Below are 25,314 nucleotides of genomic sequence, written 5' to 3'. Positions count from 1 at the left end.
CTTAGTTTGGGATTATGTTCAGCATGGACTGGTTGGGCATTTCCATGAAGAGGAGATGATCCTTTTGGAACATGACAAGACAGGGTCGATGCTGAGAGGGCAGGTCCCCCTCGTCAGGGCATCTGGAACCGGGGGCACAGGTTTAAATTTTTTTTTAAATCAACTCATCAGAGTTACTGGCTGGGCTGGAATTTATTGTTCCTACTTAGCTGCCCTGGAGAAGGTGGTGGTCAACAGCTGCCTTCTTAAACCGCTACCATTTGACAGGTGCAGGGACTGCAGGAGTCCCAGGATTTTGATCCAGCAACACTGAAGGAATGGCCACTATCTTTCCAAGTCAGGACAGGGAGTGGCTTGGAGGGGGCTTCGCAGGGGATGGTCGTCCACATCTGCTGCCGTTGCCCATCTAGATATAAGAGGCTGTCAGTTTGGAAGGTGCTGTGTAAGGAGCCTTGGTCAGTCACTGCAGCGCGTCTTGTTGACGTTACACACTGCTGTGACTGAGCATCAATGGTGGGGAGGGGAGTAGATGCTTGTGGGTGTGGTGCCAATCAAGTGGGCTGCCTTGCCCTAGATAGTCTCAAACTTCGTGGGGAGCACTCCAACACACTCTTGATTTTTGCCTTGTTGATGGTGGACAGGATTTGGGAGGAGTCAGGAGGGGAGTTATTCGCTGCAGCATTCCTAGTCCCGGAATGACTCTTATCGCCACTGTGTTTAAGAATAAAGGGGTCTTCTGGTGAGCAAGGAGAGGAGAAATTCACTTTGCCAGTTGAGACAGTGTGGAATTCTCTTCCCTGAAGGCTGAATTAAACAGGTTCTTGACTACTAAGAGTCTAAGGAAGGATCGACCGGAAGTACAGAGGTCACAATCAAACCAGCCGTGATCTTATTGAATGGCGGAGCGGGGTCAAGGAGACAAATGACCTACTCCAGCTCCCTGCATGTTTGCGAGAAACACTGCTTAGGAAAGATGTTATTAAACGTGAAAGGGTTCAGAGAATATTTACAAGAATCTTACAAGGCCTTGCAGAGTTTGAGCTACAGAGAGAGGCTGAATAGGCTGTGCTATTTTCCCTGGAGCATCAGAGGCTGAGGGGTGACCGTATAGAGGTTTACAAAATCATGAGGGGCATGGATAAGGTGAATAGGCAAGGTCTTTTCCCCTACGTACGGGAGTCCAAAACTAGTTTTAAAGTGACAACGAAAATATTTAAAGGGGACATGAGGGGCAAACTTTTCACAGAAACAGTGGTGCACAGAAGGGACAAGCTGCAAGAAATGGTAGAGACCAGTACAATTTAAGAGGCATCCGCACGGGTACATGAATAGGACGGGTTTAGAGGGAGGTGGATCACAAGCTGACAAATGGGTCCAGATCAATTTAGGATGTCAGTTCAAATGAGCGAGTTGGACCAAAAGGTCTATTTCTGCGCCGTATGGCTCTGTAGTACTGGCAGACATTGCCCTCAGCCAATTTCAACAGAAGTCCAAGGCCAGCTCTTGTCTTACCTGCAGACGTCCGATAGCTACCAGGCAAAACTTGTTCCCTTGACCGTCTGGTTCATCATCAGGAAGCGTCACACCTGGGAAATGGCGACAACAGTCACGTTCAAAATCCACTTTCTACACCCGCTCCCCACTACAACCTGCTCCCGAACCACCCCCATCCCCCAGCTCACTCTCCCGTAATCTGCTCCCTTGGTGCCAAATGGAACATCCACACAAGCCAAACATAAGCTCACCTGCGGGAGGCCAGGCTTTTATGTAACCTGTGCAGTGCACGACCACATACTGAGTCTCTCCTTCCTTGACTGGACCTAGTCCGTTTCTGGGAACAGGATGAAAGACAGGAGTGTGAGGAAATGAGGATGGTAGAAAACCCCCACCAAAAATAAACCAAGCAACTTCAGGGTGGCACATCCAACACCTCGAAGACGAGGATACAGCTGGCAATTCCACCTCCAAGGGATGAAGGCTCTCTCAAATCCTTCAGGGCGACCCAGGATGGCAGTGGTGACAACTTTAAACGCAAGTCCTTATGGGAATGTTGCCCTTCCCATAAATTGCCCCTCGAGGTGGTGATGGCAAGCCATCATCTGGAACTGCTGCTGTAGGGACACCCAGAATGCAGTTAGGGAGGATTCTGGCCCCAGCAACACTTACAAGTCAGGAAAGTGAGTGGCTCGGAGGGGAACACGCAGGGGGTGGCGTATCGGTCTAGCTGCACCCTCGCCCTTCTATGGGGGTCAGAGGTCATGGGCTCCAAAAGTTCGAAGAGGAACCTTGGCGAGTTGCCACGGTTCATTTTGTAGATGGTACACACTGCTGTGACTGAGGTTTGGCGGTGGAAGGAAAACTGGCTGGCAAAACTTCCAAAACCTGATGGTCTCTACCCTTAAAAGAAGGGGTTGGACATATTTGTTGGAATCACAAATTCTATACATTCTGGCAAAGGTCCCTGTGAATCGAAAAACTACAAATATTGCAGTGTGGCTGCAGAAAGAAGGGAGACAGAAAGCGGGAAATTCTAGGTCATTTGGTTTAATTGGAAAATTGCTGGAATCCATTTTTAAGGAAATACTAGCAAAGATACCTAGAAGGTCATGGGATATCCAGGCAGAGTCAACACAGTTTAGTGGAAGGAACTTAGCGTTTGATTAATTTATCAGGGCTCTACTGAAAATTGAACAAGCTGAGTGGATAAAAGAGGAAAAAAATCAGTGGATGGAGTATATTTAGATTCACAAAAGGCATTTAATGTGGCACCGTATAAACAAGTTACTGCTCCAGCTAAGAGCTCATGATGCTTAGAATGCTAAACTACAGTGGAGAGATAGCTAAACTAACCACGAAGGAACCAGTGCTGGGACTTCCAATAATTTAGGATCGGTATTCATGACTGCCATCAGATCAGACAGAATCTAGTTCAATGGCAGAATGGGCTTGACAGATCAAGTGGCCTCTTTCTTTTGCTACGTCTCTAATTCTTTCATTATGAAAAACAAAACAGAAGTTGTGCTCAATCTTAGTTCAGCCAGACTTGAGCTTAAAAATTCCGCACAAGACTAATTAATCATTCCAATCTCTTTGTCTGGAAAGTGCAAGGAGAACGGGGTACTCCCTCCCACCCACAGGTTGTGACGAATTGAGAAGTGGGAAGCTGGATAAACACGAGGGAAAAAGGAACAGAAGGAGATGGTGATGGGGTGAGATGAAGTGGGGATAAAAGGGGCAGGAGGCTTGCGTGGCGTAGAAGCATAGGCACGGAGCACGGGGACCAGTCTGCTGCTGCCAGGATCACCTGTATCTGGTCCTCAGGAAGCTGAGTCTGCTTATGGATGCTGCATCTTCTGTCGCATTCCCACACCTTGAAAACAGGAAATTGTTAGAAAGCAAACTCAGGAGGAGCCTGAAAAAGTTCTCTCTCGCCTGAAAAACTCAAATCTACTTTGTCCATCATCTCCCACAATACCTTTCCCCAGCCAGAAATGTAACTCTGCAATTTACTGCCTTCCACAACCTCAACAGTCCTCAAATTGTCTTTGACAATACTCTGGCTTTAAGATATGTATTTTGTCCTGGTTTTTTTTGGAACAGAGTTTTAAGGCAGAGGTACCAAGCTGTCTACTCAGAGTCAGTACAGTAAACAGTTTGAGAGACCTTGAGGCTTTTTTTTAAAATGAGGTTGAACGATAGAAGCAGCTTGAATGGGTGGGGCAAGTTCCCACAGAACCAAGCCTTCTAGTTTTTCAGTCATTGTTGTTGCTGGATCTTGAGGCTGCGTTTGGAAGCTGCAGTACATCTCTCCCTGCTACTCTTTCAGAGTTTTCTCGATGTTTCTCCTCCTGCTGCTATAATTGTATGTGAGACAATTTACTGAATTTGCCATTTGCCAAGTGTGTGTTTATGGAATGTTACTATATTGGAACAGTTAATTAATAACAGTTGGTTTTGCTGTAATACGTTAGTTGCATTCCTGGACAACATCATGTTAGAGAAAACTGTGCTACAGAATTAACAGGGCCTAAGGGAAAAGCAGGGTTAGAGGCAAGCCACCAAACAACATCACTTAGAAGCCGAACATAAAGGACACCACAGTTTGAATAAATGTTTAATTCATATCCAATAATGAAATAAAAGTAAATTTAACACCTTACTTGAAAAGGTGTCAAAATGAATTGATGGTTTTGAGAGATAGTGGTAACTGCAGATGCTGGAGAATCTGAGATAACAAGGTGTAGAACTGGATGAACACAGCAGGCCAAGCAGCAGAGGAGCAGGAACGCTGACATTTTGGACCTAGACCCTTCTTCAGAAGTGATAGTTTTGAGGTTGCTCTGTTGTTAATGCAGGGGCTGAAGCTCATCATCATCATTACCACCACTTTCAGGTGCAATTGTGGCTGCAAGGTTAAGCCAAAAAATACTTCATCCAGAAGTGGATGCTTGTGGTTCACTGTCTTCTGACTGTTTCTCGGGGGGGTTTGGCTTAAAAATAATCTAGTTTTTGCTGCTTTGCCCTTTGTCTTCTTTCATGAAGAAGCTGTTCATAGGGTGCCAAATAAGATCTTATTCCACAAACTGCTACCCTGATGCGTTCTGCATTGCAATTGTTATCCAAGAGCTGCAACCACTTCTCAATTTCCCTCAGGATCATGTGATGCTGGCCTGGAGACACTTCTGGCACTAACAATGCACCGGCTCAAGACAAAGCCCACAAAACAATCGTGTGACGTGAACACGTACTCCTCTGTACACTGATGGAATTGCGTAGAAGCGAACACAAGTTTGCATTTTAGAAATAGCATTAGCCTCATTGTCTGTCACGTTATAGCCAATTCACGTTGCCAGAACACGTTTTAAAGCAGAATGACTGTAGTTGCTATTTAATAGTTCAATAATCTACTATACTATTAAGTTTTCCAACAGAGTTAAGGTTACCCAATTTCTTTTTCCTATAATTTTAGTATAGTGTACAAATAAAGTGTGTGTTTGCTTGAAATATGGTAGTTTGACCAATCGAATTACATCCGGAATGCAACACTTTACATTTACCTTGAAAATAAAAGGTCAGGATCTAGACTCTCTCCTGAATATTTTGACAGGGTTTGGTCTGGTCCATAACACGTCAAATAAACACTTTCTGAAAGGTGGACATTGTTGTAATGGAGGAAACATGGCAGCCAGCCAACGTACGTATATCAAACTCCTATTAATAGCAATCTGGGCCTAAAACCAAACAACTCATCAATCACATTATCAGCATACAAAAAAAGTCAGGGTCAAAAATGCCAATTTGTTTATATTATGAAGATACATCGTTTCCAGAGAAGTAAACATCACTTCAGAACATCATTTAGTGGACATATACCTATACCTTACACTTTCAGGGTTTAAAATAATCTCGTCAAAGTCTACATGTTGTAAACACACCATAAAATCTCTTCGCAACTTAGTCTCAAAGAGGTTTTGAAATCTCCATCTGTCTCCAGACAAGGGAATTCTGCTAGCTATAACTGATCCAGAAAGCCACCAGAGGGTCAACAGCCTGTGTGTGAAGTGACTTTGGCTGTAGATCACTTTTGGACGATCCGGGAATAACCTTTTTTTAAACCCCCTGACATTAAGCGCAATCTGGTCATAGTGCTTTTAGGGTGACACTTAAGTTTTTGTATTTTCTTTCTCTCAGAGACTGATGCACGTCAGTTTTTCAAGAGAACAGCTGCATTTATTTGCACAGTTTATACCCTTTACTCATTATCTTTGCATATTTACTTTGGTAAGAATAAGAAAACTAGCTGACTTATCTCTGGCACTGAGTCATACTGCCCTTCTTAAATTCAACCCTTGTGACGGTCAGTGGAGGAGTAGGACACAGAAGGGAATACGCACACCCCTCCTAACTCAGACAAAACAATATTTGTTATGGACCAGGCCAGATCCCTTCTCAAAATATTTTAAGAAGCCTAGACCTTAAAACGAGGGAAAAGTTAAGTGCAAATGTGAAGTGCCACGTTCCAGATGCGATGTGACTGGTCAAAGTTCTCGATATTAAGCCAAACACAATTCATACACTGGAGTTAAAATACCACTAAAAAGAACGGAATTTAGAATAATCTAACAATAGGAAAATTTAATCAAATACCAGATATAGTGCCTATTACAAATGAACTGTTCCAATATGTTAACAGCCCATAAATACACCCCTTGGCAAAAAGACAAATTCAAATAAACAGATTTGTCTCACATTGAACCCAGCAGTAGAGCGAAACCCCAGGTATAACCAATCGGCAGGGGGGAGGGGGGGGGGAGAAAGAAAAGACAGCTGTAGCTTCTTTAACCCCAAACAGCAACTTTTCAAAGCAAAATATAGCAACGAAAAGAAATCTAGAAATCCTGGTCTGAGAGAGCTGACCACACCCATTCAAGCTGCTTCTATTGTTCCCAAGAAAAATCCAAGGCTTTGCAAGTTATTTACTCAAGTGGTTTTGGTAGACTGCTCGTCACCACAACCCCTCTCCAAATAAAGGACAAAATGACCTCAAAGCCACAGCATCATCACATGCAGCATCTTCTCTCACAAGAAAACACTATTCTTCCACCTAGACACATCCAGCCCTTCCCAATGTATTCACACCGATCAAGAAAGAAAATGACTACACTTGCAATGGCAGCAAAACCATTAACAGCACGTCGTACAAATAGGGTGGGCACTCAGGGGCCAAATACATCTATGTGAATCACCTCACTCTGCAGATGAACGACCTCCGCGAACCCATGCACATTCTCATCGAGGACTGCTGTCCTTCTTTCTTCACTGTCCCGGTCTTCAAGTCCAAAATCCGACCTAGCCAAAAATAGGAAAAGAAATAAAATTTAACGCAGGACCGAGGTGGTTTGAACTTCACTTTCGCCTCAGGTCACAGGTCATCCAAATCTCCGTGGCCCCACCACCAACTCCTGTACCCAAATTCCAGTCATTTCCATCCAACTTTTGTGCCGGCTGACCGACACCTACCCCCAATCCCATCCATTTATGCTTCTGTTCCACAATTCTAATCCTCATTTTCAAATCTCTCGATCACCACCTCCAGCTCCTCTTTGGTATTCCTTCCCTATTGTGTCCTGCAGTCCTCACCACCACCTGCCATCTCCTTCAAAGCACTTGCGACTAATTGCCGTTCAACACACTCAGAGGGGTCAATGCTGGACTGACATTTGTTCATGGTACGTGACCATCTCATAGAAGTCACAGAATCCCTATGGTCTGGAAGCAGGCCGTTTAGTCCATCAAGCCCATAACAACCCTATGAACAGCATCCCATCCAGACCCCACCCAGCTGGTACCCCCACCCAATCCTGCACTTCCCATGGCTAAGTTAGGTAGACCGCACATCCCTCGGCACTATGGGCAATTTAGCATGGCCAATCCACCCTAGCCTGCACATCTCTAGACTGTGGGAGGAAATCAGAGCACCCAGAGGAAACCCACGCAGACACGGAGAATATGCAAACTCCACACAACAGACAGTTGCCACGAGGCTGGAATCAAACCAGGGTCTCTGGCCGCGAGGGGTAGCAGTGCTGACCACTGAGCCACCGTGCTGCCCCTTCTGTCAATGCCAGCAAAGGCAGGTCAACCCCCGCAACAGAGTCAGATGTGCAACTTAAAACCCGAACGGTCTCCTCTACCTGTCATGGCGTTCTCAGAGGTGGAGAGCTGCTCCCGCAGCTTGTCCACATCATCTGGATGGACCTGGTCATACAGTGTGCTGCCAAACCACTCAGTCTGTGGCTGGTTGAGGACTGGAGTAACAGAGTCAGACACGTAGATTATTTTGCCTGTCTCACAGGCCACCACAAAGAGGAAGCCGTCCGCTGCTTCTAGGATCAGGTGCTTCAGTTCCTTGGGTCACAAGAAAGAAAACACCGTCAACTCCTTTAACCGCCACAACAACACCCCACCCCCCAACCCCCACACCCCAACACTCGAGGGTTCAGCTCCCACTGCAGGCAATACCGAGAGCGGCAGTGCTGTTGTTTGTAGGTTTACCAGCCAAACCCGTGGGTGGCGCTTTCACCTCTCGATCAACACTAACATCAAAGCCAACACTCTCGGGGTTAGCACCTGGAACGTCAGCACAGAGGAAGCAAAGCCACTGAAATACTGTGTCTGAGGCGGCAGTTTGAAAGCTGGAAAACCTGCTGCTAGTAACTCATCGCCTGACCCCTCTCCTCTCCCGATGCCACACCTAAGAATTGGCTGACCCTTAGAAGACAAAGGGTGGTAGTGGATGGAAAATATTCAACATGGTGTTCAGTTACGAGTAGTGTGCCACAAGGATCTGTTCTGGGTCCTCTTCTAAGTGTGATTTTTGTAAATGATTTGGATGTAGGAGTGGAAGGGTGAATTAGTAAGTTCGTGGACGATATGAAGGTGGGTCGCATTGTGGATAGTGTGGGGGGCTGTTCTCGGTTACAAAGGGACATTGATAGGATACAGAGCTGGGCTGAGAAGGGGCAGATGGAGTTTAACCCTGAAAAGTGTGAGGTGATTCATTCTGGAAAGACAAACTGAAAGCAGGATACAGCGTTAACAAAGATTCTTGGCAGTGTGGAGGAGCAGCAGGATCTTGGGGTTCATGTCCACAGTTCCCTGAAAGCTGCCACCCAGGTGGATAGAGTTGTTAAGGCGGCATATGGTGTGTTAGCTTTTATTAATAGAGGGATTGAGTTCAAGAGCCGTGAAGTTATGGTCCGGCTATACAAAAGCCTGGTTTGGCCACATCTGGAGTATTGTGTCCAGTTCTGATCACCTCATTACAGGAAAGATGCGGAAGTGTTGGAAAAGGTACAGCGGAGATTTACCAGGATGTTGCCTGGGGAATGAAGGGAAGGTCTTACAAGGAAAGGTTGAAGGCACTAGGGCTTTTCTCTTTAGAACAACGAAGAATGAGAGGTGACTTGATAGAGATGTACAAAATGATCAGAGGTATAGATAGAGTGGACGGCCAGAGACTTTCTCCTAGGGTGGGGGTAGCTATTACAAGGGGGCATAGTTTTAAAGTGAGTGGAGGTAGATATAGGGGAGACATCAGAGATAGGTTCTTTGCTCAGAGAGTGGTCAGTGTGTGGAGTGCACTGTCAGAGAAGGTAGTGGAGTCGGCCTCGTTGGGGCATTTAAGTGGCTATTAGATACGCATATGGATGATAGTATAAAGTAGGGGTGGAGAGATAGACTTTAGGTTTAGGGTAAAAGTTCGGCACAACATCGTGGGCTGAAGGGCCTGTACTGTGCTATGTTCTAAGCCTGTCCACCATTGAAAAGACACAAGTCAAGAACATAATCAACTGGTCTTAGCCACATTCATCAGGATGAGTTCCAAAATTCCAGACCATCCAAGACAACACAACCCATTTGAAGAGCATCACACCCACACATATCCACAGCTAGGTGTGTACCATCTCCAGGTCACAGCTGTATCCCACCAACAGGCCATCAACACCACCTTCTAAACCCATAATATCTAACATCTAGAAAGACAAGTGAAGCACACATGAGAACATCAAGTTGCCCTCCAAGCCACACCGTGACTTGGAAATATATTTGGCTGTTCTATCAGTGTTGCTGGATCACCTTGCTGAGGGGCAATTAGGGATCAATTAGCCGTCCTTGCTAACAATGCTCATCTTTCACAGAATACCTACAAGTGTGGGAGCAGGCTATTCAGCCCATTGAGTCCAAACCAACCCTCCGACAAGCATCCCATCCAGACACAGCCCGCTATCCTATCCCTGTAACCTTGCATTTTCCTATGGCTAATTCACCTAAGATTGCCTACTCCTTGGCACTATTGGCAGGTTAGCATGGCTAATCCACCCTAACCTGCATACCTTCGGAATGTGGGAAGAGACGAGAACCTGGAGGAAACCCATGCAGATGCAGGGAGAACGTGCAAAATCCACAGACACAGCTGCCCAAAGCTGCAATCGAACCTAGGTCCCTGGTGCTGTGAGGCAGCAGTGCTAACCAATGAGCCACCATGGCATCCCAAAAAAAAATGCATCTCAGCTTCCTATTCAGCCCATGACAATGATCCACGAGCCCAGTGTCAAATTCCAAACCAGCTGATCAATGCTGCAAGTTTATTAACTTGCTCAGTCTCTCAGCTCTCATCCAAAAATCTCAAGTCCCTGCTTTCAATTATGTTCAAACGCCTTAACACTCATTGCCAGTTTCACTTAAATCATAGCGATGACATTAAGAAACCATTGTGTTTTGTCAGTCACATCACCCCCTCCATCACTCACCTGGTCAGTCAAAAAGGATGGTTTATATGTTCCATCCGCCGAAGTGTTACCCGTGCCCCGAAGTGACTTCATGTGAGACACTGCCATGCGCAGGATGGTCAGTTTGTCCGGCTTGCGGGCCAGGGCACTGCAGGTTGGCACCATGTCTGACAGCTCTGTGATGTACGCCGTCATCTTGTTCCGCCGGCGCCGTTCAATCTCGCTGTGGTTCTCTCTGGGGGGTTGGGGGGGAGAGGGTGGAAGGAGGAAGAACAATCAGCTTCCATCATAAAGGGAGGAGCACAAACTCAGTGAGAAAGAAGATGATCCTATGCTTCCATCACCTTGGGATGTCTCAAAGCGCCATATGTCCAAAGAGGTTCGGCCATTGCTAGAAGTGAGGCAAGACTATGCCAGCAGACCAACGTGGTCAAGACTGCATCCCCTTCACCAAGGCTACTTGAAGGAACCTCACTGGAACCGAGACAATGAGGTGAACCTTTGCCGGCCTGGATTTTAACCCCAGCATGTAGTGGCCCCAAGCAACATCTAAAGAGCCATCTCCTTTTCCTTTGTTCTGTGCACTTCTTCACAGCCATTGATTACGAATGGGGATACCGTGCCCACTCTCCCCATCCTACTGGGAAAGCTGCTTTCTGAACCAGGTTGACCCACTCAAATGAGGTTGTCTGGCTGGTTGGAGCTCTGCCTATGCTTTGATGGAATTTGTCTGTAGTAGGACAACACCACAAGGATTGCTAAGAACTAACTCCACGAGTTGAACATTGTTACCTGGCAAATCTCTCTTTGTCATTGGGCCCTTGCTCTTCATCACACCTAGACAGAAAGATTAAGGGTTAATGTCTCATGAATCCACCATGATGGAGATTCACAGAATATAGTACAATGGAAGTCTGCTCCCCTACCAGCCAATCCAGCCTGCAATCCAACAGCCTCTCTTAATGAGTGTTTGGGACATTTAAACAGTGCATATGACCCCCAATATTAGTCACATTAATTATTTTACCAGTGGGGACAAAGAAGAGTAGAGGGGGAAATGCAAGGAATGGGGTGGCATAGTAAGGGACGGAACAGGAAGAGGGGCATGATGGGCATGGTATGAGGGGTATAAAAGGAAAGAAGGAAGACACAGTAGGGATAGTACTAAGGAGAATGGGATGGCAGAGGATAATGGCTTAAAAGAAAACAGCGCAGTGATAAAGACACTAAATCTCACCAGTCTTGATCACAGCTTGTAAACGACTAACAAAGCAGGGTCACACGTACCTTGGAAACTTGCTGCTACCCTCACCGTCATCATCGTCATCAAAGTCGAGTCTAGAAAGGGATGAAGCATAAACAACTGGTAAGCAAAAGATTGCACACACCGCACCAACACACTGAAAAATGGCCTCCAGAAAGGGGACCATGACATAGAACATGAAACCCCTTCTTGCACTGATGGAGAAGCTGTAGAGAGTAAAGAAAGGCAAGACGAGATTTAAACAGAGTTTTAAATCGACTGTTTAACACCTTGTTTAGTAAAGAATTTTACAGGTCAACCTACCAGACAGAAAAATCACTTGTATTAACCATGTCTGGGAATGAATCTCATTGCCACCTTCAATCTCACACGGCATCTGTTACAAACTCATCAAGGATCAACCAGCCACAAGATGCAATCCCAAGAAATATTCAAATTTTCAAAACTTCCAGTTCACCTCAGACAGAAATTCCCCAATAAACAGCCAATTTTAAAATTTTTCAGTAAAATAAGATGGGTATTCAATGCAAACTTCTGCTGCAGAACACAACATTCCCAAAGCCTGGTAATACTCTGCACCCATTCTTTCACTTAGATGCTAGGAGGCTTAGAAATGACTCTCAGGTATCTGTTACTCTGTATATAAACTACCCCGAACCCCTCCATTAGATTCCAGTCTGCACTCACTCCCAGGTATCTGTTATTCTACTTACATACACTTGCAAACACCTTGATTGGATTCCAGACTATAATTCACTCCTAGGTATGTCATTGTATATATAAACCACCAAGAACCCCTCAATTAGATTCCCGACTGCAACCCATGCCCAGATGCCCCCATATAAAAGCTCCCACTCTTAAATCTAGCAGCACATCCAATCATCCTTACCCTGGATGCCTTTTCGGTGCTCGGGACACTATGCCCCCACTGGACTGTGGCTGTGTTCCTGCTCCAGTTCTTCCAGTCACCGGTACGCCCAGCTGTCCACTGATGTCCGAAGCCATTTCTGCAATGTTTGGGCAGGAGAGGGGGAAAGAGAGAGAGAGAAAGAAAAAGAACCACTGACTCAACAGCACTATTGAGTGACCCAGTCTGCCAAATATACAGGAAGAAAACTTTCTTATTCAATATGTGGATGCACCTACTAGAGAAGAGGTAAGACTTGACCTTCTATTTGGAAAGAAGGCAGGGCAAGTGATTGAGGTGTCGGGGTGGGGGGGACACTTTGGGGCAAGTTAGCGTAATTCTATTCATTTTAAGGGAGTTATGGAAAAGGATTAAAATAAAAGTTAAAGTTCTAAATTGGAGCATTAGGCAGGAACTTTCAAATTGATTGAGAAAGGTATTTGCAGGTTAAGGGATGGTTGTGAAGTGGGAGGCCTTTAAAAATGAGATCAGAGGTGGTATGTTCCTCTCCATATGATGAGCAAGGACGGTAGTTGTAGGGAATGCTGGATAACTAGAGAAATTAAGGTTCTGGTCAAGAAAAAGGAGGTGACATATATCAGCTATAGAAAGCTGGTACGGAGCAAATCCCTACAGGAGGATGAGGGCAGTTGGAGTATACTTAAGAGGGAAATCAGGAGGGAAAAACTGGGTCATGAAATAGCTTTGGCAAAAAGAATTCAGGAGAATCCAAAGAGATTCTACAAATACAATAAGGACAAAAAAGTAACAATGGATAGAATAAACCCTTTTAAAGATCAACATGGGACTCTATGTTGGAACCACAGGAGGAGACTGAGATACGAAACAAATATGGTGTGTCAATATCTACTATGGAGAACGACAGAAGCTAGAGAACATGGGGAAATAAACAAACAGTCATAGTTTGAAAGAAAAAAGTCATTACAGAACAGGAAATGCTCGAGGCCTTAAAATGCTTAAAAAGGTTGATAATTCCTAAGACCTGATCAGGTTTTTCCAGAACTTTGTGGGAAGCGAGGTAAGTGATTACTGGGCTCCTTGTTGAGATATCTGCATCATTGAAAGCCACAGGTGAGGTGCCAGAACACTGGAGGTTAGCTAATGCGGTGCCATTACTTAAGATAGGCTGTAAGGCAGAAACAGGGAACTACTGACCAGTGAGACTGACAGTGGCAAATAAGGTGTTGTGTGGGATTCTGAGAGATAGTATTTACATACATTTGGAAAGGCAAGGACTGATTAAGGAAAGTCAACATGGCTTCATTGTGTGGGAAATCAGGTCTCACCAACTTGAATGAGTTGAGTTTTTTTTGAAGTGACAAAGATGATGGAGGAAGGCAAAGTGGTAAATGTTGTCGATATGAACTTCAGCAAGGTGGTCACCAAATTTCTGCATGGGAGACTGGTTAGTAAGGTTAGGTCACATGGGCTCCAGATACAAAATTGTCTTAAGGGGAAAGATGAGTTCACTTTCTGAACCTACCAGACAAGTATGCGCTATAGGTACTGGTCTGAGACCTGTGTCTGGATGCTTTGACATCACAATCAACCATCCTCTCACTCATGAGACTATTTACTTTTAATGCACAACTAAAGCTCAAAACAAAACATTACAAATCTTGCCCAGAATTTTTTGATTTTTATAGGTCTTTAGCCATCCTTGCCAAAGAGTAGTGGCTTCCAGGCCAGCAGTAGCTGTGTAACAAAGGAACTCATGCCTCAGCACCAGGCCCATGGCAAAGAACTTGAGGACTGTGAAGTTCGACACATTATTCTTCTGCTTTTATATTCTTTTTTTGATTTATTTTTGTGTTTTAAGCTGGGGCTGGAGTGTGGGAACACCGTACAACATTTATTTTGGACAATAAATCACAATGAAATCACTGGTGATTCCAAACTCACTGCTCCAAATTAACTCTCATGGCAGTTACAAATCTGAGTCCACTCAAAAGGTCTGCAGTGCAGCTGGCTGAAGCTTCCCAACACCCTCTGAATATAAACCAAATCACTGCCCATGGGGAATATGTCAAGCAAGTTATATGACATTACAGCTTAGGACATCACCATTCTGCTTCTCCAGCCTGAGCCCTTCCTCACTCCACTGAGCAGTCCTTCGCACTACTACTATTACCATCAACACACTTTGGAAGTCCCTGTTAAATCTACTCCCACCAGCCTTGCAGACAGCACACGCTAGATTGCAACATAAAAGAGAACAAGTTTTCCCTTCGCTGTTCTTCAGCCGATTCTTTGACCTGTCCCTCTGATGACCGGGTCCTCCTGCCCACACAGACTGTTAACTCGCATCTCCATTTACAGTGAAGGCACAAGGAATTCTGCTTCCAGTTATTACTCATGTCAGTTAGTCAAGATAAGAAATGAATGACTCAGGATAAGCAGCAACATGCAACTAGGAACACCAGGTCAAAAAATTATGAAAAATTTATCATTCTGAAACAGTGTGGGTAAATGGGTAAGGCCAGCATGTGTTACCCAGACCTTAACCCAGTGATGTAATTAGAGGGTCAGTCAAGAACCAATGACAGCTAGCTAAGATTCTGGAGTTGCACACAGGCCAGACCAGATAAGGAAGGCAGACTGCCTTCTCCTAAATGTAGGAGGTAGCGTTTTTACAACAGTTGGTAATGGCAGTCCTGGTCATCACCACCAAGATGAACGTTAAATTTCTTACTTTGTTCATAAGGAACAGCAGATGGCCATTCGGTCCCTTCAGCCTATTCTACCATCCAATGAGATCATGGCTGCTCTGAAATTTAAACTCCACTGCGGCCTGCAGTGAGTTTTGAACCCACGTCCCCAGGCATCAACCAGCAGGCAGGGGGAGGGTGGGTTATGGATTACCAGTCCAACAACATTCCCATTTACCACCTACTCAAGGATGACACCAGAATTTGAATGCTTAGTCAGTTAGGACAGGCTGATCTGGCGTGCTCTGACAGCAGAGAATCATACATATACAGCATGGAAACATACCCTGCAGTCCAAATTGTCCATGCCAAGTGGATACCCTAAATTAATCCAGTCCCATCTGCCAGCATTTGGCCCATATCCCTCTAAAACCTGCCTAGCCATCTACCTATCTGGATGCCTTTTAAATGTTACTATACCAGCCTCCACCACTTCCTCTGGCAGCTTATTCCACACGGGCACCACCCTGTGTAAAAAAGTTGCCCCTTTTAAAATTTTTCCCCTCTTACCTGGAACCTATGTCCTCCAGTTTTAGACTCCCCTACCTTGGGGAAAAAGACATCAACTAATCACAATGCTGACTTTAGAAAACTAAAAAGTCACCCCTCAGCTCTGGGAAGGAAAGGATGAGGGCCAATCTTAGATGTTGACCATTCAGCCTTTTGAGTCTGCCCACCATTGCTGATCTGATCATCAATTCAACTTTCCTGCTCTCTTCCCTCCCCTCCCCCCGCCACAATAAACTTCAATTCCCTTCCTGAATACAAATCTGTCTATCTCAGCCTTGAGAATACTGAGCAACCTAGGTCTCTAAGCCTGTTAGAAGGTATTCCACAGATCCAATATCCTGAGGAAGAAATAGCTCTCCATCACTGCTTCAACTGGCAGAGAGATTACGCCTAGTACTGTTCTCAAACGATGCCCTAAATTCTCCCAACGTTTGAAGTCCATACATCAGTGTGATTAATGGCACACTGAATGGCCTGCAGAGTTTTGTGGGAACAACACTCCAGCAATCAGTGCTATGGCCATCACTCCTTTAGTAAACCAACAACCTGGACTTAAGACAAAAAGGTGTTGCGCTAGATGAACGCCGACCCAAAACATCAAGCTTTCCTGCTCCTCTCATGCTACTTAGCCTGCTGTGTTCATCCAGCTGTACACCTTTTTGCTTCAGATTCTCCAGTGTCGGCAGTTGCTACTATCTCTATAACAATATTAACCTGGACTTAAGCCTAGTTTCAAAGTCTGTCAATGATTCAAGACTCAAAATGCAGTGAAGAAAGTGGCAGACTGAAGGACAATATAGGCAGAACAAGCAAAAGACAAGATAAACTGAATGGTGTAACTGCGAAGTAGAAGACATGGGGAGGGAGTGGGCAAGTCTAGGAGGGCATAATCTGAGAATAAGGGGGTGCCCATTACAAGACCTATACAGGAATTTCTTCCCTGAGTGCAGTGGTGGTGTTCTTTACCACAGAGCTATGGAGGCTGTGTCATTGCATTTATTCAAGGTGGAGGGAGGGAGGGAGTTTATTTTTAAAAAAGTGTAAGGCAATCAAGGGCCGTGGAGAAAAGGCAGGAAAATACCACTGAAGACGATTAGAGATAATGGGAACTGCAGATGCTGGAGAATCCAAGATAACAAAGTGTGGAGCTGGATGAACACAGCAGGCCAAGCAGCATCTCAGGAGCACAGAAGCTGACGTTTCCAGCCTAGACCCTTCATCAGAGAGCTACAGCTTTGGAATAATGTTTAGGGTGGTTGAATTTAGCAAAGCTTTCTGATTGGCTTCTTGACTTTATGGGCCATAGTAGCACATATCATGGTATCTTGGTGGCCAGGCTTCAATACTCTTCATGTGTAATGGAATATTCGAGAAGGCAGTGACTGTCATTATGTAGAAAAGTGCGGCAGTCAGATTTTTAAGTAGTTTGCTCTCATCATCAGTAATGATGCTTGTGATGCTTGATTTAATACTGTTCAAGAGATTGAGAACTCCACTCTTCCCAAATGGTACTAATGGCTACAGCATTGTATGGAGCCACTGAAACTGTCAGGCAGGATCTCAGATAACAAAGTGTGGAGCTGGATGAACACAGCAGGCCAAACAGCATCTCAGGAGCACAGAAGCTGACGTTTCAGGCCGAGACCCTTCATCAGAGAGGGGGATGGGGAAGAGGGATTTGAAATAAATAGGGAGAGAGGGGGAGGCGGACCGAAGATGGATAGAGGAGAAGATAGGTGGAGAGGAGAGTGTAGGTTAAGGCAATTAGATCTCACTGAATGGGTGACTCCAGTTCCTCCATCTCATGGATGGACTGACCTCAAAAACAGCCTCTATGGCTGTGCCATCACAGGCCTAAAAACGACAAGAAAAATATAGAGTGCAGACGAGTTTGACCAGGACGGGAGTGATTCAGCTATTAGAATGTAGAACATAGAAAAGCACAGCACAGTACAGGCCCTTCGGCCCACGATGTTGTGCCGTGGAATATTCCTAATCCAAAATTAAAATAACCTAACCTACATTCCCCTCAATTCACTGCTGTCCATGTGCATGTCCAGCAGTCGCTTAAATGTCACTAATGATTCTGCTTCCACGACTACCACTGGCAAACTATTCCATGCGCTCACAACTCTCTGGGTGAAGAACCTCCCTCTGACGTCTCCTCTACACCTTCCTCTTAACACCTTAAAACTATGACCCCTCGTGGCAGTCAATCCTGCCCTGGGGAAAAGTGTCTGGCTATCGACTCTATCCATGCCTCTCATTACTTTGTACACCTATAAAACAGATTAAATTAGCTGCGGCTGGAGGAGGAGGAGGAGGAGGAGGATCTGAATGCAGTGCACAAAGTTCAGAGTGGCACAGAGGGAGAAAAGTTACCCCTTCCATCAATAAAAAGATGTGCAGGTTAGGTGGATTGGCCAGGCTAAATTGCCCATCGTGCTCAGGGTGTGTTAGGTGGATTAGACATGGGAAGTGCAGGGAAATGGGTCTAGGCAGGGTCCTCTTCAGACGGGCAGCATGGGCTTGTTGGGCCAAGTGTCCTGGTTCCACACTGCAGCAGTTTCTATGATTTAAGCAACACCTTATTCCACCTCAGAAGCCTACAGCTTCATTGATTTTCCCAGTTTTAAAGTCTCCCCACCCGGGGCCCCATCCTGTGTCCAACCCTCACTCTCACACCCACCTTGACCTGACAACCTGTCTATCTTCTTTCCCATCTATCCACCCCTCCCACCTCACTGAGCAATCCCCACCACTCCCTACCTGCCCCACCCCTCTATTTCAGTCTCACTATCCTCCCCACCCCATTCAGCTCCTGAAACTTATTTGCCTGAAAGATGCAGGAAACCGTAAAGACATCAAGCTGCATTTGATGCATGCTTGAAACACCATAATAGACAACAGACACTGGACACCAAGGCGGCAGAATAGGATGCTTCAGCCAAGCTCCTCCACCGCACCCATTCTTCTTTCCTTGTGTTCCCATGTCCCCACCCTTCCCCCCCCAAACACTTCTCTCCCAGCAACTCCTGGCCTGGCTGCCTCCCAGCCTGCCACATGAACCGAGGTGAGGTCCTACATTGCCTGGGGCAGGGGCCTGGTGCTGACTGGAGGCTAGGTGCCAGCATGGTCTGGGTTGGAAAACCGCTGTTCCAGACTTTTACTTCTGCAAACACTGGACATTTTATTTCTCTAGTCATCAAGATCTAACTAAAAAAACTTGTGCCCACATTCTTTTGTGGTAAAATGGCACTGTAAGAGGCAACATATAAACTTTTCACTGCACTCATGAAACAATAAAACCAGTTCAATAGTACAGGGATAACAAAGTGTAGGGATAGATGAACACAGCAGGCAAAGCAGCATCTTAGGAGCACAGATTTCTGATGAAGGGTCTAGGCCTGAAACGTCAGCTTTTGTGCTCCTGAGATGCTGCTTGGCCTGCTGTGTTCATCCAGCTCCACACGTTATTATCGCAGACTCTCAACATCTGCAGTTTCTATTATCTCAATAGTACCGGGGTCAAGTGCTGGAAAGCAGGATCAGAAATAGCTGGGATAACACAGTGTGGGGCTGGATGAACACAGCAAGCCAAGCAGCATCTCAGGAGCACAAAAGCTGACGTTTCAGGCCTAGACCCTTCAGAGAGGGGGATGGGGAGAGGGTTCTGAAATAAATAGGGACAGAGGGGGAGGCAGACCGAAGATGGATAGAGGAGATGATAGGTGGCCGAAGAGATTACAAGAGAGTTGCAGTAGGAGAGAGATTCCCCGAGGTTGGTCTGGAGGGAGGAGGGTAATTTCTTCAGGTTAGGCATATTCTAGAATCCTTTCCCCATCCCCCTCTCGGATGGGTCTAGGCCTGAAACGTCAGCTTTTGTGCTCCTGAGATGCTGCTTGGCCTGCTGTGTTCATCCAGCTCCACACGTTATTATCGCAGACTCTCAACATCTGCAGTTTCTATTATCTCAATAGTACCGGGGTCAAGTGCTGGAAAGCAGGATCAGAAATAGCTGGGATAACACAGTGTGGGGCTGGATGAACACAGCAGGCCAAGCAGCATCTCAGGAGCACAAAAGCTGACGTTTCAGGCCTAGACCCTTCAGAGAGGGGGATGGGGAGAGGGTTCTGAAATAAATAGGGATAGAGGGGGAGGCAGACCGAAGATGGATAGAGGAGATGATAGGTGGCCGAAGAGATTACAAGAGAGTTGCAGTAGGAGAGAGATTCCCCGAGGTTGGTCTGGAGGGAGGAGGGTAATTTCTTCAGGTTAGGCATATTCCAGAATCCTTTCCCGATCCCCCTCTCGGATGGGTCTCGGCCCGAAACGTCAGCTTTCGTGCTCTTGAGATGCTGCTTGGCCTGCTGTGTTCATCCAGCTCCACACTTTGTTATCGCAGACTCTCCGACATCTGCAGTTCCCACTATCTCAGAAATAGCTGGGGGCTTGATAACCACAGGGGGCACCCCCCCCAGTGTGAAATGCTCACTTTCACCATCCACATCAGCACCCATGTCAACAGGTCAGGGGGACAATGCAAGTTGGCCTGGGGCCCACAGCACCTCCTAGAGGAGTAGATGAAGTGACTGCAGCGTGACATGTTGACATAGGATATCCTTATGTACAAATTAAGTTGTCTTAAGGAAAGAGGGGCATCCAAAAAAAATTGTAAAGTTATAACAAACTAGATTAAACAAAAAGCAGGGAGATCATCAGTAAAAGTTAAACAGGAGAAATAAGGGAAGAGAGAAGGGGGGCAAGGAATCAAGGAATGACCAAATTCCTCAAGTGTTGACATCTCTGTCTGCAAGCATAATATTATATAATTCGTTACCCTGGCTCACTCGTATGGTAACGGTGTGGACGCGAAAATGACACTTCCCACTGCGTCCCGGCGCATATCACGGCAAACAAAAACCTAAAAGTCAAAGCGAGCGCGGCCTAGCCGTCCTGCCCGGAGCCTGGGCCTCGATTTTCGGGGGCGGCCGACCTCACCTGCGTTAACGGCGGCGGTCATGGGTTGGGTGCGCTTCGCTCCCCCGCTCCGGAGGTGAGCATCCGAAACCCGAGGACGGCCCCTTTCTTTCCTCAGGCCTCCCCAGAGCAATAAGAATAAAATAACGTGAGATGACGCCGAGAAGATAATGTTTTTTAAAAGGTGGTCCCCGAGGAAGCGCCGCCAACCCTCCACAAGATGGCGGCCCTCAACTTCTTTCCTCCCCCGCCCCGCCCCTCGCGATGCAACCTAATTCGCGGCCCTCCTCCTCCTCTTTAAATCGCCCATTCCGACCAAACTTGCTGTCCGCTCCTCCATATTCGGTGAAGAGAGGCGGGGCTGTCGCTCGATGGACACCTCCGCTAACCGATCAGGAGAAGAGCCCGCCCCATCCTGCGTCTACCTTCTCCAATCAGAAACAAGATCTACACAAGATCATAAAATGTGAGGCTGGATGAACACAGCAGGCCAAGCAGCATCTCAGGAGCACAAAAGCTGACGTTTCGGGCCTAGACCCTTCATCAGAGAGGGGGATGGGGGGAGGGAACTGGAATAAATAGGGAGAGAGGGGGAGGCGGACCGAAGATGGAGAGTAAAGAAGATAGGTGGAGAGGAGAGTATAGATGGGGAGGTAGGGAGGGGATAGGTCAGTCCAGGGAAGACGGACAGGTCAAGGAGGTGGGATGAGGTTAGTAGGTAGCTGGGGGTGCGGCTTGGGGTGGGAGGAAGGGATGGGTGAGAGGAAGAACCGGTTAGGGAGGCAGAGACAGGTTGGACTGGTTTTGGGATGCAGTGGGTAGAGGGGAAGAGCTGGGCTGGTTGTGTGGTGCAGTGGGGGGAGGGGACGAACTGGGCTGGTTGAGGGATGCAGTAGGGGAAGGGGAGATTTTGAAACTGGTGAAGTCCACATTGATACCATATGGCTGCAGGGTTCCCAGGCGGAATATGAGTTGCTGTTCCTGCAACCTTCGGGTGGCATCATTGTGGCAGTGCAGGAGGCCCATGATGGACGCGTCATCTAAAGAATGGGAGGGGGGAGTTAAAATGGTTCGCGACTGGGAGGTGCAGTTATTGCAGCAACTCCTATTCCGCCTGGGAACCCTACAGCCCAATGGTATCAATGTGGACTTCACAAGCTTCAAAATCTCCCCTTCCCCCCCCCACTGCATCCCAAAACCAGCCCAGCTCGTCCCCTCTCCCCACTGCATCGCAAAACCAGTCCAGCCTGTCTCTGCCTCCCTAACCTGTTCTTCCTCCCACCCCAAGCCGCAGCTCCATTTCCTACCCACTAACCTCATCCCACCTCCCTGACCTGTCCGTCTTCCCTGGACTGACCTGTCCCCCCTGGACTGACCTGTCCCCTCCCTACCTCCCCACCTATACTCTCTCCACCTATCTTCTTTTCTATCCATCTTCGGTCCGCCTCCCCCTCTCTCCCTATTTATTCCAGTTCCCTCTCCCCATCCCTCTCTCTGATGAAGGGTCTAGGCCCGAAACGTCAGCTTTTGTGCTCCTGAGAAGCTGCTTGGCCTGCTGTGTTCATCCAGCTCCACACGTTGTTACCCAGGTATCCCTCCAAGCGTGTTTCTATAAGGAGATAGGCGGGTGTACAGTTTGATAGACGTAACTTGTGACCAATGGTAATTATAGACCCGCCCACTACCTTGCGCCATCTGTCCATTCGGGATGACGCTTAGTCTGATTGACGTACGCAGTGGATCCCGCCCTCTTCTCCCACAACGGTGTATTGCAAGGGGAGGCGGGGGCCTATTTTTTTGATGGACGGCCGGGCGCACCAATCCAGATAGAGACACCCCTTCACGCGTTCGGCGGTTACGCCCAATCTGATTGACGTCCCCGTTGGTGAACGCCCTTTTTTTCCGTCTCCCCAACTTGCTCATCCGGACGCCACAACCAGACCTGCTGCCTGTCTCCTGCTCACCTCCATCCCAACCCATTATCTCTCCTCTCTGCTCCAACCTCCTTGCTTTATCCCAACCAAAGATTTAATCTTCTCTCCACCAGAACTAGAAATTGCCAATTTTAACGAGAATTGGGCCAGTTAAAAATTGGTCGTATAGCCAGCAGTGAAGATGGTTTATCTCAGATGACAGAGATCTTGATCAGTTGGGCCAATGGAATGAGGAGGGGCATTGGCCTTAATTTGGTTAAGTTCAAGGTGTTGCATTTTGGGAACATGAACACAAGCAGGACTTATACAATTAATGGGTAGTGTTGTAGAACAGAAAGACCTAGGGGTTCAGCTACATAATTCTTTGAAGTTTGCATCACAGGTAGACGTTGAGGGGTTAAGAATGCGTTTGGCACACTTGCCTTCTTTGCTCAGACCTTGGAGTGTAGCAGTTGGGATGACATGTTGAGGTTGTACAGGATATTGGTGAGGCCTCTTCTGGCATATTCTTTATTCATTCACGGGATGAGGGCATCACTGGCCAGGCAGCATTTATTTCCCATCCCTAATTGCCCACAGGGCAGTTAAGAGTCAACCACATTGCTGTGCGTCTGGAGTCACATGTAGACCAGACGAAGGAAGGATGGCAGATTTCCTTCCCCAAAGGATAATAGTGAAACAGAAGGGGTTTTCCAACAATTGACAGTAGACTCTCAGGTCCAGATATCTATTGAATTCAAATTCCACCATCTGTTGTGGTGGGATTTGAACCTGTGTCCCCAGAACATTACCTAAGTCTCTGGGTTATCAGTGCAGAGATAATACCATGAGACTATATCCTCTCCTTCAGTAGTGTGCCCAGTTCTGGTCGCCCAGCTATAGGAAGGATATTATTAAGCTATGGGGGATTCAGATGTTGCCAGGAAGGTAGGGCTTGAATTATAAGGAGAGGCTGGATAGGCTGGGACTTCGTTCACAGGAAGATGAGGGGTTACCTTACAAAATCATAGGAGCATAGATTAGATTCCCTACAGTGTGGAAACAGGCCCTTCAGCCCAACAAGTCCACACTGACCCTTGGAGCATCCCACCCAGAACTATCCCCCTGTAACCCACATACCCCTGAACACTACGGGCAATCTACCATGGCTAATCCACCTAGCCTGCACATCTTTGGACTGTGGGAGGAAACCCACGCAGACACGGGGAGAATGTGTAAACTCCACACAGGCAGTCACCCGAGGCTGGAATCGAACCTGGGCCCCTGGTGCTGTGAGGCTGCAGTGCCAACCAATGAGCCACCGTGCCATCCACTGGGAGGTTGGCTTGTGTGATGGACTATAGATAATGTGAATGACAAGTATGTTTTTCCCTAAAGTGGGGGCGGAGGGGGAGTTCGAAACCGAGGGACATAGTTTTAAGGTGAGAGGAAGTAGATTTAAAAAGAACATAAGGAGAAAAATATTTTACACATAGAGTGGCTCATATGTGGAATGAACTGCCAGAGGGAGGATGGATGGGGGTGTTGTTACAACATTTAAAAGACATTTGGCTAAGTACATGAACAGGAAAGGTTTGGAGGGAGATGGGCCAGGAGCAGGCAGGTGGGACTGGTTTAGTTTGCGAACATGGTGGGCGTGGTGTGTTTGGATTGAAGGGTCTCTTTCCATACGCTGTGATTCTGTGTTAAAGGCCGAGCAGATTAAAACCTTCAAGATATGAACAGGAAAAGACTGGGGAGTTAAAGATAAACTGTTTCCAATGGTTGGAAATTCTGGAACTGAGGGAGGAGAAGGAGAGGGAAGATGAGGGCCTGAATGTCCTCTTAGCATTTCTACACACAAATGGTTGTGGAAATTTGCAATTATCTTCCACAACCACCGTTGGATGCTGGATCGGTTGTTGATTTAAAATCTGCAGTAGATAAATTTTTTATTAAGAAAAGCCATCAAATTCCACAGTTCAAAGTACATCTCATTGAAAGATGGAACAGGCTTGAGGCGCTGAATGGCCTCGTCCCGTTCTAATATGTGGATAAACCCTTGTTACTTATCTGATTTGATTCGATTTATTATTGTCACATGCAGCGAGGTGCGGTGAAGAATTTGCTTGCAGTATGGCCAGATCACCACAGAGAAAGTGCATCAGCATTATCTAACAGAGCAAGAGTACAAATTTACAGCTACAAAGTGCAAGATCAACATTAAATTTGAAATTTGAGCGGTCCACTCAGATGTCTAATAACAGCGGGGAAGAAGCTGTTCTGCAATCTGTTGGTCGGTGTGTTTAAGCTTCTGTACCTTCTGCCTGAGGGAAAAATTTGGAAGAGATTATGACCGGAGCGGGTGATGTTGGCTGACTTGCTGAGGTGGTGAGAGGTGTAGGTGGAGTCAATGGATTGGAGGTTGGCTTCTGTGATGGACTGGGCTGCATTCACAACTCTCTGTAGTTTCTTACACAGAGCTGTAAGAGCTGGACCAAGTCATGCTGCATCTGGATACAATGCTTTCGACAGTGCACTTATAAAAATTGGTATGAATCTTTGTGGACCTGCTGAATTTCCTTAGCCTCATGAGGACGTAGAGGCATTTTTGTGCTTTCCTTAACCATAGTGTCCACATGTATGGACCAGGAAGTGATTGTCACTCATAGGAAAGGGAGCAGGGATGTGACGCTGCAAGGGTTAGGGTGGGATTGGC

The 25,314-nt window shown here is 46.6% G+C and overlaps 1 protein-coding gene across 1 annotated transcript in view; it reads right to left on the bottom strand.

Annotated features, from left to right (window-relative positions):
* Window positions 1–21,079, bottom strand: part of LOC125449778 (aryl hydrocarbon receptor nuclear translocator-like) — a 42,589-nt gene extending 21,510 nt beyond the window's left edge. Inside the window, exons 1-10 of the mRNA XM_048525670.2 lie at window positions 20,704–21,079; window positions 12,446–12,563; window positions 11,580–11,630; window positions 11,085–11,129; window positions 10,314–10,527; window positions 7,695–7,908; window positions 6,747–6,849; window positions 3,305–3,370; window positions 1,746–1,831; window positions 1,513–1,586 (exon numbers count right to left, since the gene is read on the bottom strand). Coding sequence (XP_048381627.1) covers window positions 1,513–1,586; window positions 1,746–1,831; window positions 3,305–3,370; window positions 6,747–6,849; window positions 7,695–7,908; window positions 10,314–10,527; window positions 11,085–11,129; window positions 11,580–11,630; window positions 12,446–12,563; window positions 20,704–20,725 — 993 coding nt within the window. The 5' untranslated portion in view covers window positions 20,726–21,079. The remainder of the gene's footprint in view (window positions 1–1,512; window positions 1,587–1,745; window positions 1,832–3,304; window positions 3,371–6,746; window positions 6,850–7,694; window positions 7,909–10,313; window positions 10,528–11,084; window positions 11,130–11,579; window positions 11,631–12,445; window positions 12,564–20,703) is intronic.
* Between the last annotated feature and the right edge of the window lie 4,235 nt (window positions 21,080–25,314).

Source organism: Stegostoma tigrinum, chromosome 47, assembly GCF_030684315.1.
Source record: "Stegostoma tigrinum isolate sSteTig4 chromosome 47, sSteTig4.hap1, whole genome shotgun sequence".
In the NCBI taxonomy this organism is placed as follows: Eukaryota; Metazoa; Chordata; class Chondrichthyes; order Orectolobiformes; family Stegostomatidae; genus Stegostoma; species Stegostoma tigrinum.
The sequence above is the reverse complement of the archived record's forward strand: the minus strand, read 5'-3'. Positions and strand labels throughout refer to the sequence as shown.